This window comes from Dunckerocampus dactyliophorus, chromosome 13 (genome assembly GCF_027744805.1).
Source record: "Dunckerocampus dactyliophorus isolate RoL2022-P2 chromosome 13, RoL_Ddac_1.1, whole genome shotgun sequence".
NCBI lineage: Eukaryota > Metazoa > Chordata > Actinopteri > Syngnathiformes > Syngnathidae > Dunckerocampus > Dunckerocampus dactyliophorus.
Genome location: NC_072831.1, coordinates 3,283,773 through 3,298,040, shown reverse-complemented (window position 1 = coordinate 3,298,040; position 14,268 = coordinate 3,283,773). Strand labels below are relative to the sequence as shown.

Sequence of the window (14,268 nt, the reverse complement as noted above, 5' to 3'; positions counted from 1 at the left end):
TAATTTCCTTTTGTCTTCTTCTATTATCTGCCAGAATGCACAGAATTCGCTCCAAACAGCAGAGGTACAGAGATGGACACAAAATTCTAGAAGAAGACACCCAGAGTGAAAGTTCGGGTAGGAATCAAGAGCATACATACAGTATGGACAAAACCCTGTTGGTGAACGTAGTTTGTGTTTCTACCTCAAGCTTGGTGTCCTGCCATTTGCATGCCTCAGGCAGACAAACTCCATCCTCATTTACAACCAATTTTTTCAACCTGTTCCTGCAACTTAGTCATGCGGTGTTGAAAGCAATATAAAGCCGTACAATTTTCAGGACGGTTTTGTTCTGCAACAGCAGAGTCCTGCTGCACTGTGTTTTGTGGTTTGTCTTATTGGAAATGCTGCAGAAACCTTCGGAGATGAGAGATTTTCTCTATGCATATGACGGTTCATGGCTGGTGACGCTTATAGCTTCTAATTATCAGCTGCGAGAGAGTTGTGGGAGGACATTTTCCCTGCAGTTTCCATCTATTGTATTCTAAATTTGCATAGTGCTTGGTCATGTGCAGTAGATTTACATTTTGACCTCAAGTGAAATATTCTGTTTGAAAAACAAAATAAGATTGGAACATTGAATGTGTATGCTGTCAGTTATTAAAAATAACTAAATAAAAAATCACTATCAGCAGGTAAGGCTTTTTAGTGATGGGTGATTGGCCAAAAAAATGTAATCGGTGCACCCCTAGATGTGTCGTATGATCAATCTCCCTTCAAAAAAGAAGAGATCAAATGAATCATTAAGGCCCCAAACTGCTACGGTGAGTGTATATGTAAACGTCTGACAGTAACTGTGTGTGCGTGTGTGTGTGTGTGTGTGTGTGTGTGTGTCCTCCTAGAAACTAAGACAGAGAAAAAGAGTTCTCAGTCACGGGTGGACCATGCAACAGGTATAACAAACATACTGAATGCTGTAAGAAACAACAAATGCAGTCCTGATTTTATTTGTACATTAGGATGGTAAACAATATTATATTATCTGCTCTTAACCCACAGTCCTGCACTCAGGAGAGTACTACCTGTTTGAATCAGATAGCGAAGGTGAACATGAACTACTGTCTGAGGAGCAGAAGCCTCAGAAACAGACCGCCTATCAGGTCAGACGAACTTGTTCTCAGGATTACACAAGGATGTACTATTGTAAACTTTAAAGGAAAACTGAGCTTTTTTTCAAATATTGCCCATCATCCAAATGAGACACCTATTCCACCTGTAAAGCCTTCTGATAAAACCTCCAAAAAGCGCCAACAAGGCTGCATTTACATAATGTGACCTGCATATTAACCAAGCTACAGCCACATTGTTATTATTATTGTTATTAATATTGTTACGCCAAAGAACTACGCTGCTGGCCTAGTGACACCTCACCACACTACACCGGCTAGCTACTAGCTTCACCACACACTCGCTCACAATGCCTCAGTCCACTAGCGAAAGGCAACGCTACATATTGAAGCTGTGTTTTTGTTTTTGAGTTTGGTAAAGTTCATGCTAGGTGTAGCGTTCCTTTCTATGTTGCTATGTGAAATCAATGCACCCAAGAATGAAGTTCCGCTAATGCTTAAAATGAGCAAAATACTGTAAGTATTCCATGTTATCATGAATGTATCTGTTACTACATGCTCACAGCACGGATAGAAAACCATAAAACCTTGTTGGAGCTTTTTGGAGGTGTTTTAATAGCAGCCTTTCTAGGCGGAATAGGTGTGTCCCATTACGTCCATTAATTACCTGCCTCTGTTTTTGTATCTTTAGAATGCACAGAAAAGATAAAGACACGTTCATGTCTCACATAAGGATTGTGGATGATGGACACAATTCCAAAAATACATTGAGACTGAACTGTATGTTGCCACATGATGTTGTTTTCATTGACGCACATGTGTACCTCTTCCAGTTGGCTTATCAAGCGTGGGCGACCAATTTGAAAAGAGCTCTGAGAGAACGTCAGAGAAACCAAAGACAACAGAGAAGACTTGAAATGATGGAGGATGAGATTGCCACACAAGAGGAGGCTTGCTCTGTAAAAGGTAGATATCCATCCATCCATCCATCCATCCATCCATCCATCTTCTACCGCTTATCCAAGATCGGGTCGTGTGGGCAGGAGCCTAAGCAGGGAAGCCCAGACTTCCCTCTCCCCAGCTTACCTCCAACGTGTCCTGGGTCCTCCCCAAGGCCTCCTACCAGTCAGAAGTGCAAATGTATCCTCACCAGATGCCCGAGTCACCTCATCTGCCTCCTCTCAATGTGGAGGAGCAGTGATTCTACTACGAGTTTATCCCGGCTGACAGTGCGTCTCACGTGTCTCTCAAGGAAAGCCCAGCCACCCTACAGAGAGAACTGAACTCAAGTCATTATGGCCACGAAATGCAGCTGCGATCTGTCAGCGAGCATGATTATATGTTGTTGTTAGGGCTGTCACAAATAGTGCGTTAACGGGCGCCAACTAATAGTTACATGTGTGCTATCGTTCAGCAGGATTTCGATGTTCTGTTCATTTGGAGCTGTTGATACATACAAATATATAAACTTGTGTCCTTTCATTTATCTTTTTGTTCTTAAAATACAGTAAAAAAAGGGGCATATTTTACACATAGTTGCAAATGGTGATTAATCATGATGAATTAATTTGAAAACTGTGATTGATTTGGTTAACATTTGTAATCATTTGACAGCCCTAGTTATTAGATTTCCCATTCACATGAATTGGTCACGGATCCATAAAGGGCCATCACTGGGTCCGTATACGGGCCGAGGCCCGTCATTTTGGTGATGGCCGCTATATGTCATTCCCAAAATGACTTTCCCGCAAGGTCCCCCTGCTGACAAAGGCAATGTACAAAATGTACAGACTGTCTGAAGTAAACCTTCCATAAAATCTTGGGACTGTTCAAATAACAAAGACCGAATTGAAGAGTGTCCCAATGTTGTGTACAAGAGTAATGACTACAAGATTGTGTGTTTGTGTGTTTTTGACTCAGACGACAACTACGTGTTTGAAGATCTTCACTTTCAGGAGCTAGAGGAACCAGAGGAGTCTGGTAGGTTCATATTTAATTGTCCTCCTCCACACTAATAAAATACTGTAGTAGTAGATTATGCTCACCTGACACCTCATTCGGTATGCCTGGCACCTGTAGCAGCTGGCAGTGGGCTTGCTCTCACCAGATGCGATATTTTGTATGTCTGCAACATCTTTTGTGATGTAGTACAAGAGCTGCTACAGTGTGACTCGCTATCAAGTGTGCTTGGGCACACTTGACACCAACAGCAGGTACGTTTGGCTAGTGTGAGTGGTCTGATACATACTGATACATCATGTTTGCTGCACGACTAAAAGAGGTGGGCCAGAGCCTGGCGCAAATACTCACTCACGTGCAAGCCTCTTCACCAGTTCGTAATGATAACTGCCACTTCTTTTTTCACCTTGATCAATAGAAAAAGGAGAAAAAGCCCAGTGTGCGCTTGGTTACACAGACACATGCGTATAAAATACATACATGGATATGTTAGGGTTGGCTACAATTAAACAATAAAAGTACTGTAGAATTAAACTATGGAAGCACTGTTGCTTGGATTTGGTTGCCTGGCAACGTTATCTGCCTGCCTCAGCTTGCACGCGTAGAAAGCACTCACACATATCCTTGATTGGCACAAGCTGGAGCCAGTTAGATGCAGACACATAGCCACACACCACTGATCCACGTTAGGGAGAGTTTTAGCCCCTGCGTGGGCGTGACCTAAGGATAGGATAACAGAGCAGTTACTTCCTATTTTCGGGGCTGTTTCCCTTCCCTTCGTTCAGTTCTGGTCGGATTTCGGTGCTGAAGAATGTAGTTCCACTTAGTCACCGGGGACAATTAAGTAAAGAGTTTGGCTTCTGAAAACAATATGCATTCAAAAGATGAATACATTTGCATCACAAAAATGCCTTCTCAAAAAAATCAGACATGACAAAACGCTTGGTGTTATATATTTGTCTCCCACTTTGAATCAATTCAAAGATCCTTTCAAAGTAATAGCTATCTCAGAAACTTGGATCACAAACAAAGGAATGGACTTCGAGCTGGAAGGATATGAAATGACGTGTGCAAACAGGAACAATGCAAATGGAGGAGGTGTGGCCGTATACGTGGACAAACATCTGAACTACAAAATGGTAAAGAATATGTCATTTGTCATTGATAACATTTTAGAATGCATAACAATTGAAATCTGTAAAGAAAAAAGCAAAAATGTGTTAACAAGTTGTGTGTATAGAACTCCAAAGTCAAAGATTGGAATCTTTGAGGATTGGATTAAGACAACGTTTACAGACATACAGTAGGTCAAAAAAATATTTTCATATGTGGAGACTTCAATATTGACCTTTTGAACCCACACAAGTGCAAGGAAATAGACGACTTCACAGATACAATGTATAGCTTGAGTTTATATCCTAAAATCATTAGACCAAGTAGAATAACAGAGCACTGTGCCACCCTCATCCATAATATATTCACCAATGACTTTGATAACAACACCATCAGTGGCCTGCTAATTAGTGACATCAGTGATCATCTTCCAGTGTTCACTATTTACAATGAACATTATAAGAAAAGACAGGTGGAGACAAAAAAGACTTTTCAAAGACTGCGTACAGAGAACAGCAGCATCCAGGCCTGTGCGTTCATGTGTATGTGACAAAGACGCTCGCATCTACTTCCGCGACGGAGCGCCACGGCCATCTTGTTTACGTATGTGTTCCACAGCGGAAGAAGATGGGAGTGTCTTCGTCACATTCACATGAACGCACAGGCGACAGTGTGCAGGGATACGGCAGGAGGGAGATATAACGCCGAGTGTTTTGTGAGGTTTGAGTTTTTTGAGAATGCATTTTTGTGATGCAAATGTTTTCATCTTTTGAACGCATATTGTTTTTAGAAGCCAAACTCTTTACTTAATGGTCCCCAGCAACTAAGTGGAACTACGTTCTTCAAAGTGGGGAGTAAGTCGCTGTTATTGGACTACAATGCTGATGCGGATGCATTACAACTTAATGTCAAAAAATCCGAATTATCCCTTTAAATTGTTGGGTTGAACGCCTCGGCGTGACTGGAAGTCCAGTTGCAGTCAAGTGGTCACAAAATAGATTCTTGTTGAAACACTGCAGGAGCATTTTTTATTTCTATTTCTTTGTGTAGCACAAAAAGTCAAAGAAGATGTAATTGCTCCAAAACATTCCTGCACAAGTAAGATGTACCGATCTGTAAAGTTAGCACTTTAACCGCTCTGCTTGGTAGCTACAGTCATGTGAAAAAATTAGGACACCCTAAGGAAGCCTGTGTGTTTTCTAATATATTTGGTCATATGGATATTTAATATCAATTTTAACAATCTTGAGAGATTCAAGTAATAGAACTAAACAAATAAAACTAAAAAAAATATTTTTTATAACTTTCTGTAAAATGTAATTTTAAATAAATGCAATTTGTGTTGAGGAATAAATTAGGACACCCCCACATTCAATCCCACTTAAAATGGCTAAAATCACACACAAGTGTATCAGATCAGGTGCACATGATTAAAACATCGTTACCCAGTGTTTTGAAGGAGGCTTGCCTTATTTAAACCTCACATTTAGTTTGGTGTGCCCATGACTGTTGAAGTGAGAGAAAACACCACGGTGAGATCAAAGGAGCTGTCTGAGGCCTTCAGAAAGAAGATTGTAGACGCTTATGAGTCTGGTAAGGTATTTAAAAAGATCTCAAAAGAATATAAAATCAGCCATTCCACTGTCCAGAAAATAGTCTACAAGTGGAGGACATTCAAAACAACTGCCAACATGCCCAGGTCCGGCCGTCCAAGCAAGTTCACCCCGAGAGCAGACCACAAGATGCTAAAAGAAGTCTCCGAAAACCCTAAAATGTCATCACGGGACCTACAGCAGGCTCTTGCTACTGTTGATGTGAAAGTGCATGCCTCTACAATCAGAAAGAGACTTCACAAGTTTAACCTTCATGGGAGGTGTGCAAGGAGGAAACCTTTGCTCTCCAAGAAGAACATGAAGGCCACACTGAAGTTTGCCAGAGTGAATGTAGACAAAGACCAGGACTTCTGGAATAATGTTCTTTGGACAGATCAATCTAAAATTGAATTATTTGGACACCAGAACAGAGGACATGTTTGGCGTAAACCCAATACAGCATTCCAGGAAAAGAACCTCATACCAACTGTGAAGCATGGAGGTGGAAGTGTCATGGTTTGGGGATGCTTTGCTGCCGCAGGACCTGGCCAGCTCACCATCATAGAATCCACCATGAATTCTATCGTGTATCAGAGGGTGCTTGAGGAACATGTGAGATCATCTGTGAAAAAATGAAAGCTAAAGCGAAACTGGACCCTGCAACATGACAGTGACCCAAAACATACCAGTAAATCCACCAAGGACTGGCTGAAAAGGAAGAAATGGAGAGTCCTGGAATGGCCGAGTCAAAGCCCAGATCTTAATCCCATTGAGATGCTGTGGGGTGACTTGAAACGGGCTGTACATGCAAGAAACCCCTCAAACATCTCACAGCTGAAAGTATTTTGCGTTGAGGAGTGGGGCAAACTTTCTTCAGACCGATGTCAAAGACTGGTAGATGGCTACAAAAAGCGTCTCACTGAAGTTATTTCAGCCAAAGGGGGTAACACTAGCTATTAGGTGGTGGGGTGTCCTAACCTTTTCCTCAGTTAGAATATGCATTTTTTTGATATATTTCGTTTAATGAGTAAAACAATGTTAATTTTTGTTGTTTACCTGCAGTTAAATCACTTTCTTTTCCAGAGATAAAGAAAAACAAGATCAGACATTGATATGTGAACATTTCTTCATAAATAACTGAATATTTAATGGGGTGTCCTAATTTTTTCACATGACTGTACATACTGTATACTGTAGCTACCAGTGTCAAGTTCTGTTGGACTTAAGCCAGCCTGCACTTGGAAAGGACAAGAAGATTATTTACAGGAGCTTGTCAGGTTAGGTTGATAACCATTCATCAAAGAGGAATAGCATCAAATTGCTACTCAAGACTAAACACAGTCACTTCGGAACAACAGTAGTTGGTACATACCAGTGGTCTCTCCGGTCTTCTCTCGTTACAATCATTTGAATAGTCGTGACAAAGACTTCTCAATGACAAATGACAATGATAGTCAAGTAGTACCTTTCGTTGTCTACTAAATTGACCAATTATTTATTTTGTACAACCACCTAGCATCATGTAATGCAACGGTCCCCAACCTTTTTTGAGCCACAGACCAGCTCGCGTTCCCACAAATCTCAACATTATAGCGACGTAATGTGTCTTATTTATTATATATTGTGTAAAACATTATTATTTTGTGCAGTAATAGTGTTTCATCTCGAAGATTGTATTTCTGTTTGTGTTCCAACCCCGGAGCAGCGTACTTCAGATACTGCTTTATCATGATTGTTAAACTTTCCCCCTAAATTGGTAATCAGTTATTATGCAAATTTAAACCACAGCCATCGTCAGTGGACAAAAGTTCAAGCCATTCAAATGGAAAAATGCCAAACTGGAATAAAAGATGTGTAGGATGATTACCTATCTATTTAGTAATGATCATGTGAAACTTTATCAAAATGTGACCATGCAAAATACACAATTTTAACCCCAAATTAATATAAAATTTGTTACAATTAATTGTGTTGAATATGTCAAGTTAATTCATATCAAAATCTGTGTTTTATAAGTGTGCAAGAGTAGGGGTACATGGCTTGAGGCCAGATGTCTGAAGGGGTACGCCACTGTAAAAAGTTTGGGAACCACTATTCTAGAGGCTTTGATTTTTATACCATTTGGTGGTGTGGCCTCAGTGACTAAACCCTGATGCACTGAATGAGCAGGATAGGCCTTGTCCATTCAAAAGAATCACACAGCTGTGTCCTAAGGTCTTGCATCACCATCAATTTAACCAGGATCAGACCTGACAACGATTACACGAGTAATTTGGCTTCTTCTGTGAAGGAACATGATTGTGTGACATTGACAGTGAAATAAGCCTAGCTTTTTTTTTTAAAGAAAATTATCAAAATCTCTTCTATGGTTTATAGAGCATAATGATGACTTGGTAGATATCGTTTTATGGATATTTTATTTTAATGGGCAATTCAACAAAAACAACTGAAACCTCTTAAATATGCCAAGTGTTCTAATCATTTTTGCCACCACTGTAAAATCGAAAGAATCTGAAACGGCGAAGGGCGTCTTGAGGCAATGTCACTTTACTTTTCCAGTCTGGAAGAAGACTGGTTTTAGTGACGAAGTGTGAAAAAAGGATAAATATGTCAACATTCCAGCACGCATCTAACACAGCAAATATGCCTTCCAGTGTTGTTTTTCACGGTGAAAATAATAAGATTAACGTGTTTTGGTGACATGAGCACTTTAATGCATGCATGCAAATGTGGTGTTTTTCCTTTTGCATTGTCCTTCAGTTTAATTATGTGAATTGTTTTTTGAGTATGGTATGCAAAGTGGATATATCTAAAAAAAATACTCTAAGTCTTCTTCCACTTACTCGCTTTCCTTCTGTTTTCTTTTTTTTCAGGTCATGGAGAGATTGTTCAGAGGATCTTAGATATTCTAAGTTTTTTATGGGCCATCATACAAGCCATGATGGATGGACTGACCCAGTGGCTTAACCTGCTGACTAAGCAGTATCGGGAAACGTCTGCAGTTCTGTGCAATGAACGCTACTTCTTTATAAAGAAGATACAGCAAGTAAACACAATTTATTTCAAATTCATCATATGAAACACACACCATTATGCTACCCTGAACACTTTCTCTTATCTAATTCCTGAAAAACTCCATTGGCAGCCTCACACGACAGCAGACTCTTTGGCCGACCAGTTTTCTCAAGGAAGTGGGAGTTCTCATTTGAGTCAAACTGATACAGATTTCTCTACACCTTACAGGTTCGTGTCATTATTATTATTATTGCAATGTGTTATTTGTGTGTATTTCATTTAAACACATATGAATGAATGGCATACGAATAAATACAATATGAATAAACACAGGGATAGCATGACGCTATTTATTAGGTAAAGGAATTCAAATGAAGCCTGTCTTCATTTGAAGGAGTTTGCGATAACCTGTTTTTACTCTTGTGAAGCACCTTGGGCACCATTGGGATGTTTTAGGGTGCTATACAAATAAACTTTGATTTGATTTGACCCAAAAATCAAAGACTGGCTCTTATTTTGAAGGCCATGTGTGTTGAGAATGCCAATTGACGTTTGATATGCGCCGGGTGCGAGAATAAACGTGCCTCTCGTCTTTTTTCACTCAGAACCTGCATGTCGTCAGTGGGCATTGTAAAACGGTCCTTACATTAAAGCAGTAAAACACGGTGAAAATGTACTCATCCAGCCTGAGTCGCATGCGCACACACACACACACAGCGGCACTAGCCAAACTAAGCGAACCTCGCTAGCTTCCATTCACGCTCCGTAACAGAGGACTTCCCGAAGTTTTTCGCCGCCATTTCAACATGTTAAGGAGTGTTTGTGCGGTTCCTATTATCAACTAGCAGTTAGAGCAGCTCTTCCCCTGAGAGCTCCCCACACCATGACGCAGCAGTCCAGGCACAGGTGGGGGGGGGGGGGGACTATCGCTGTATAGAGCTGAATATCTGACATCCAACTTGAGTGGCAACAAGCTTTGAGGTGCATTACTGCACCTACCATGTTGGAGTGTGGCTCAGAGTTCCGAACTTGATACGACAACCGGATCGGCCCAATCTCCTGGCGGAAGTCGATATTATCCGATCTTCGCAAATACAGTCCCAATCCCGATCCTGAAGATGGGATCAGGACATCCCTTCAGCAAACATATGCTGTGGCATTGTTTCGACAAGATTGTGCAATGTCATAATGTTTATTTTGTCCAGATTTTCATTAAAGTTGAATTTTTCTTAGCTTTATGAGGAAAAAATAGCTGCGAGGTAGATGATGTCAGACCAGGCAGCCCAGCAGTTTGGCAAAATGTTTTTCAATGCTAAAAGTGTTATTTATTCATGTTTGCTGTACTCCCTTTCTCAGCTGCTTGGAGGATAGCCAGGTTGTAGAGGGATTGTCTCCCCCCAGACCAAGGCTCAGCAGCACTGCAAACCTCCTGAATCCCGAACTCCTACTCGGAAGCAGTGACCAGACACCTGAGCAATCCATCCAACAACACAGACACTCCAGAACAGCCAGTGAGGTGCTGGGAGACAGGTAGTCACAGTGAATGACGGAAGGCTACCTATGATCTGCATTGTGTTGACTATAGAACAATCAGCTGTTAGGTTGTTGACCCTGTGAAGGTCAGAGCAATCATCATACATATTTTGTGTTTTTGGAAATCTTTTTCCTGCTTATCCCACCGAGGCATTCCTAGGCCTTGTGTGATAGTCTCTTAAGATATGCCTCCTCCTGCTGGTGGGCATGCCCTGAAACCTCACCAGAGAGGCATTCAGACAGATGTCTGGTGTACTTCAACTGGCTCCCTCTGTAATGACTGAGGTTCTCACAGTATCTGTAAGGGTGAGACCAGCCACTCTATTGAGGAAACTCATTTCAATTGCTTATTTCAAGTACAGTGGTACCTCGGTGAACATCCGCCCCGGTTAACATTTTTCGATGTCTGGAGGAGATTAATTGGATTTGGTTTGAGTCGGACATTCTGGAACCAATTAGTGATGTTAACCAAGGTACTAGTGTACAAGAAATGTGTTTATGCTAGCAGAAAAGCCCTTCATATTGTGAATGATGTCCTATGCAAGATGGCCAAGATAGCTAGAATTGGAGGTCAAATCAGTACGTCAGTCATGCATAGCGTTTCAGTATTATAGCTGGATGTCTGTATAACAGACCTCGTTAACATGTTTTCCCTGTGTAGGTACATCCTCATTGAAGAGCTGGAACAAAGCAGAATGTTCTACAGCAATCAAAACCGTGTGCTGAAGCTGCTCTTCGCCACACACAGTCTGTTGGCAGCCTACTCGGAGCTAGTTTGTTATTTCATCATCATCTTGAATAATGTGGTCAGTGCCTCTGTGATATCGCTGGTCCTGCCCATTATGATCTTTCTATGGGCTATGTTGACTGTTCCAAGACCAACCAAAAGATTTTGGATGACTGCCATTGTCTACACAGAGGTATGCACACCTGACACACAAGATAGACATATTACAAGCATTTCTTGTTTGCTGCTCTTTTCATCCATCATGATCTCATGTACCATCTGAATCAGTCCTTTGTCCTCCCTGGAAGTCAGAAGGGGTACTCCCACTGGGCCTTTTTCAATTGTTAGGCCATCTTGACTCCTGAGGTCAGGTACGATTTGGCTCGTGTGAGTGTCCCGTTCTGTACTCACGTTCAGAACACTCTTCCTCCCTTTGGCACAATTAGAGGAGGTTTACCTGGATCCGGCACAATTGGTCGTATATTACTGTAATGCTATGGCTCCTTCCCAGTTGTGTATGATAATTGCCACCTCAAGCAATAGAAAGCAAAACAATTGAAAATAATTCACACAGTCAGGAAGAAAGCACACGGGCTCTGAATGCAATTCTTTTGTTGGCTTTTGTAATCTGCTGGCCCTTGTCAAATCATTAGCACTCCCTGTTGTTTATTATGAGTACAGCCAAAGGAGTCACTTAAAGGGTCGCTGATATGATTCATCAACTTTGCTTAAATATGTCATATATATTGTATGTAATTCGTTCTACATTGTTCGATTTTGATAGCAAACAGAAAATTTGCAAAAGTGAAAGTGAGTCATTTCCGGAAGTGACATCATCGGGTGACACCTCTCAGCTAAAGTAAAGTAAACGCTTCTTGAGGAAGCTCATCGACTTGGTTCAGTATATTTTTCATAAAAATAGTAGTCATGCCAAAATGTGGTATTGCTGCTGGATGTTCACAGTATCTGAGTGATAGGTACTGTAAGTTTGTCCAAGTGAAGAGAACACCGCATCCAGTTCCCTTCTTTGCAGTGATCATTTCACTGATGACTTCTTTGAAGGAACATCCTAACAAGAAGCATTTGGCTTGAAAGTACAGTATAAACACATTTTGAAAAAGGATTCTATTCCGTCAGTACACAAAACAAGGAAGAATGACCACTACGTCAAAGAGTATGTCATGTCTTGTTTATATAATGTCTTCTAAACACTATTCCATGATAGCGACAAGGCTGCAAAGCATTATACATGTTATATAAACATCTTTTTACAGCTATATGTTCACTGTGGGGGGCGAGGGCGACAAACATTTATCCACATATGCAATCAAACAGGCTATAAAAAGCTCTTTATGCTCATTGAGAAGCCGATTGAAAAGAATAATTGAAGGACAAGCAACTCCAGAGTCATTTACACTTAGCATTCTGTGTTTTGAAGACAACCGATCTTCATCTCCATGTCTTAAGGCGTGCATGTTCTGCAAGTTTACTATTTCATCTCCAAATGTTTCTTCCTCCTCGAACTATTGACACATCACTCAAATCTTGGCTATAATCACTGTAAACATCCTCTGTCTCATGCACTATGTTTTTGTAGCTGAGCGGTGTCACATCCGTAAATGAGGCTGAACTGCGACAACTAGTTTGTCATGGCTGGCGCCATGAACTACAAATTATTTTTTTTTCCAATTTACTGTTTGCCTTCAACAAATTGAACAATGTAGAACATAATTCCAAACAATATATAATACTGTACATGTAAGCACAGTTGCTGAATCATGCCAGAGACCCTTTAATAGTGCTAATAATGTCCACATGCAAGGGCAGTGTTAAGACAGGAAAACAAGTACATACTGTTGTTCTTTTAAACCAGTAAAATTCCTCCAATAAATAGGGAAGTCTTCAAACTGGTACTCTGTCTCATACACCGCCATGTTTGTTTACCTGAGTGATGGCATCACTTCCGGAAATGTGGCTGAACTGTGAGAACTATAAATGTCATTTTTGCAAATGTACAGTTCTTCAGTTCAAAATCAAACAACATAGAACTTAATTACAAACAATATATAACATTTAAGCAAAGTTGATGAATCATGTCAGGAACCCTTTCAGAGAGATGCCCAAATATCCAACTACAGTATTGTAGTGTTTCTAATTACAGTAATCCTTCTTTTATCGCAGTTAATTGGTTCCAGACCTGACCGTGTTATATGAAGTTCCGTGATATGAGTCAATGTCAGTAAATGTAATACTTTCGTAGTTAGAGCATAGAAACCCTTTTTATGACTTTCCAAATACGGGTTTTAACGTTTTTAGAACGCTGTAGACATAAAATAACACCCCTATGGTCACTTTTATGCTCCTATTATTCTTTGTCTACACCACATGGCTCAGGCCACGGGATCACCGCAGGGACACAACAGACAGCCGCGTAGCATAATAGCAAGCTAACTAGTTAGCCTCTCCAACTTACTTAGTCTCAACTTAAGAAAGTGTTTCAAACAGAGTGGGTTTGGTTTGGTTTGGTTTAGTTTATTTGAACATGAAGGTTACAATGAAATACATCTCGTGAATCATTTTTTGACAGTTCCACATGTCCAAAAGGAGTAGGAAGAAGCAAAGCTTATTTAATCCTACCCCCCATCCATTCTACATCTAGTACAGTACACTTCCTGGATTCCATGTCATGTTTTCAGTGATAGTCAGGATAACACATAATAGATAACGGTGAGATAACCGTCCCCCCAAAAAAAGAGAGAACATTCATAATAATGATAATATGATGACAATACTAAATAAATAAATAAATAAATAAGAACAAAGCTTTTTTTTTTTTTTTTTTTTAAACACAACAAAGAAAATTATTTAAAAAAAAAAATAAATAAATAGAAATAAATAAATAACAAATAAAATTTAATTAAATAAATAAAAAATAAAATAAAATAAAATAAAATAGAAAATAAAAAAATAAATAAATAAAATAAAATAACAAACCTGACAGAACAATCAGGACTCTTCTGCCTTGTATTTGGCAAACATCAACTGCTTGTATTGTTTTTTGAATTTGCTCATCTCTGTACATTGTTTGAGTTCTTTACTCAATCCGTTCCATAATTTAATTCCACACACGGAAATGCTATGGGTTTTCAGCGTTGTTCTCGCATATAAATGTTTTAGGTTTAATTTTCCTCTAAGATCATATTTCTCCTCTCTGATTGAGAAA

The 14,268-nt window shown here is 40.0% G+C and overlaps 1 protein-coding gene across 1 annotated transcript in view; it reads left to right on the top strand.

Moving 5' to 3' along the window:
* Positions 1-14,268, top strand: part of piezo1 (piezo-type mechanosensitive ion channel component 1) — a 127,613-nt gene that overhangs the window by 83,337 nt on the left and 30,008 nt on the right. Inside the window, exons 29-37 of the mRNA XM_054796223.1 lie at positions 35-117; positions 882-932; positions 1,039-1,139; positions 1,940-2,072; positions 3,027-3,086; positions 8,644-8,816; positions 8,916-9,013; positions 10,142-10,315; positions 10,980-11,238. Coding sequence (XP_054652198.1) covers positions 35-117; positions 882-932; positions 1,039-1,139; positions 1,940-2,072; positions 3,027-3,086; positions 8,644-8,816; positions 8,916-9,013; positions 10,142-10,315; positions 10,980-11,238 — 1,132 coding nt within the window. The remainder of the gene's footprint in view (positions 1-34; positions 118-881; positions 933-1,038; positions 1,140-1,939; positions 2,073-3,026; positions 3,087-8,643; positions 8,817-8,915; positions 9,014-10,141; positions 10,316-10,979; positions 11,239-14,268) is intronic.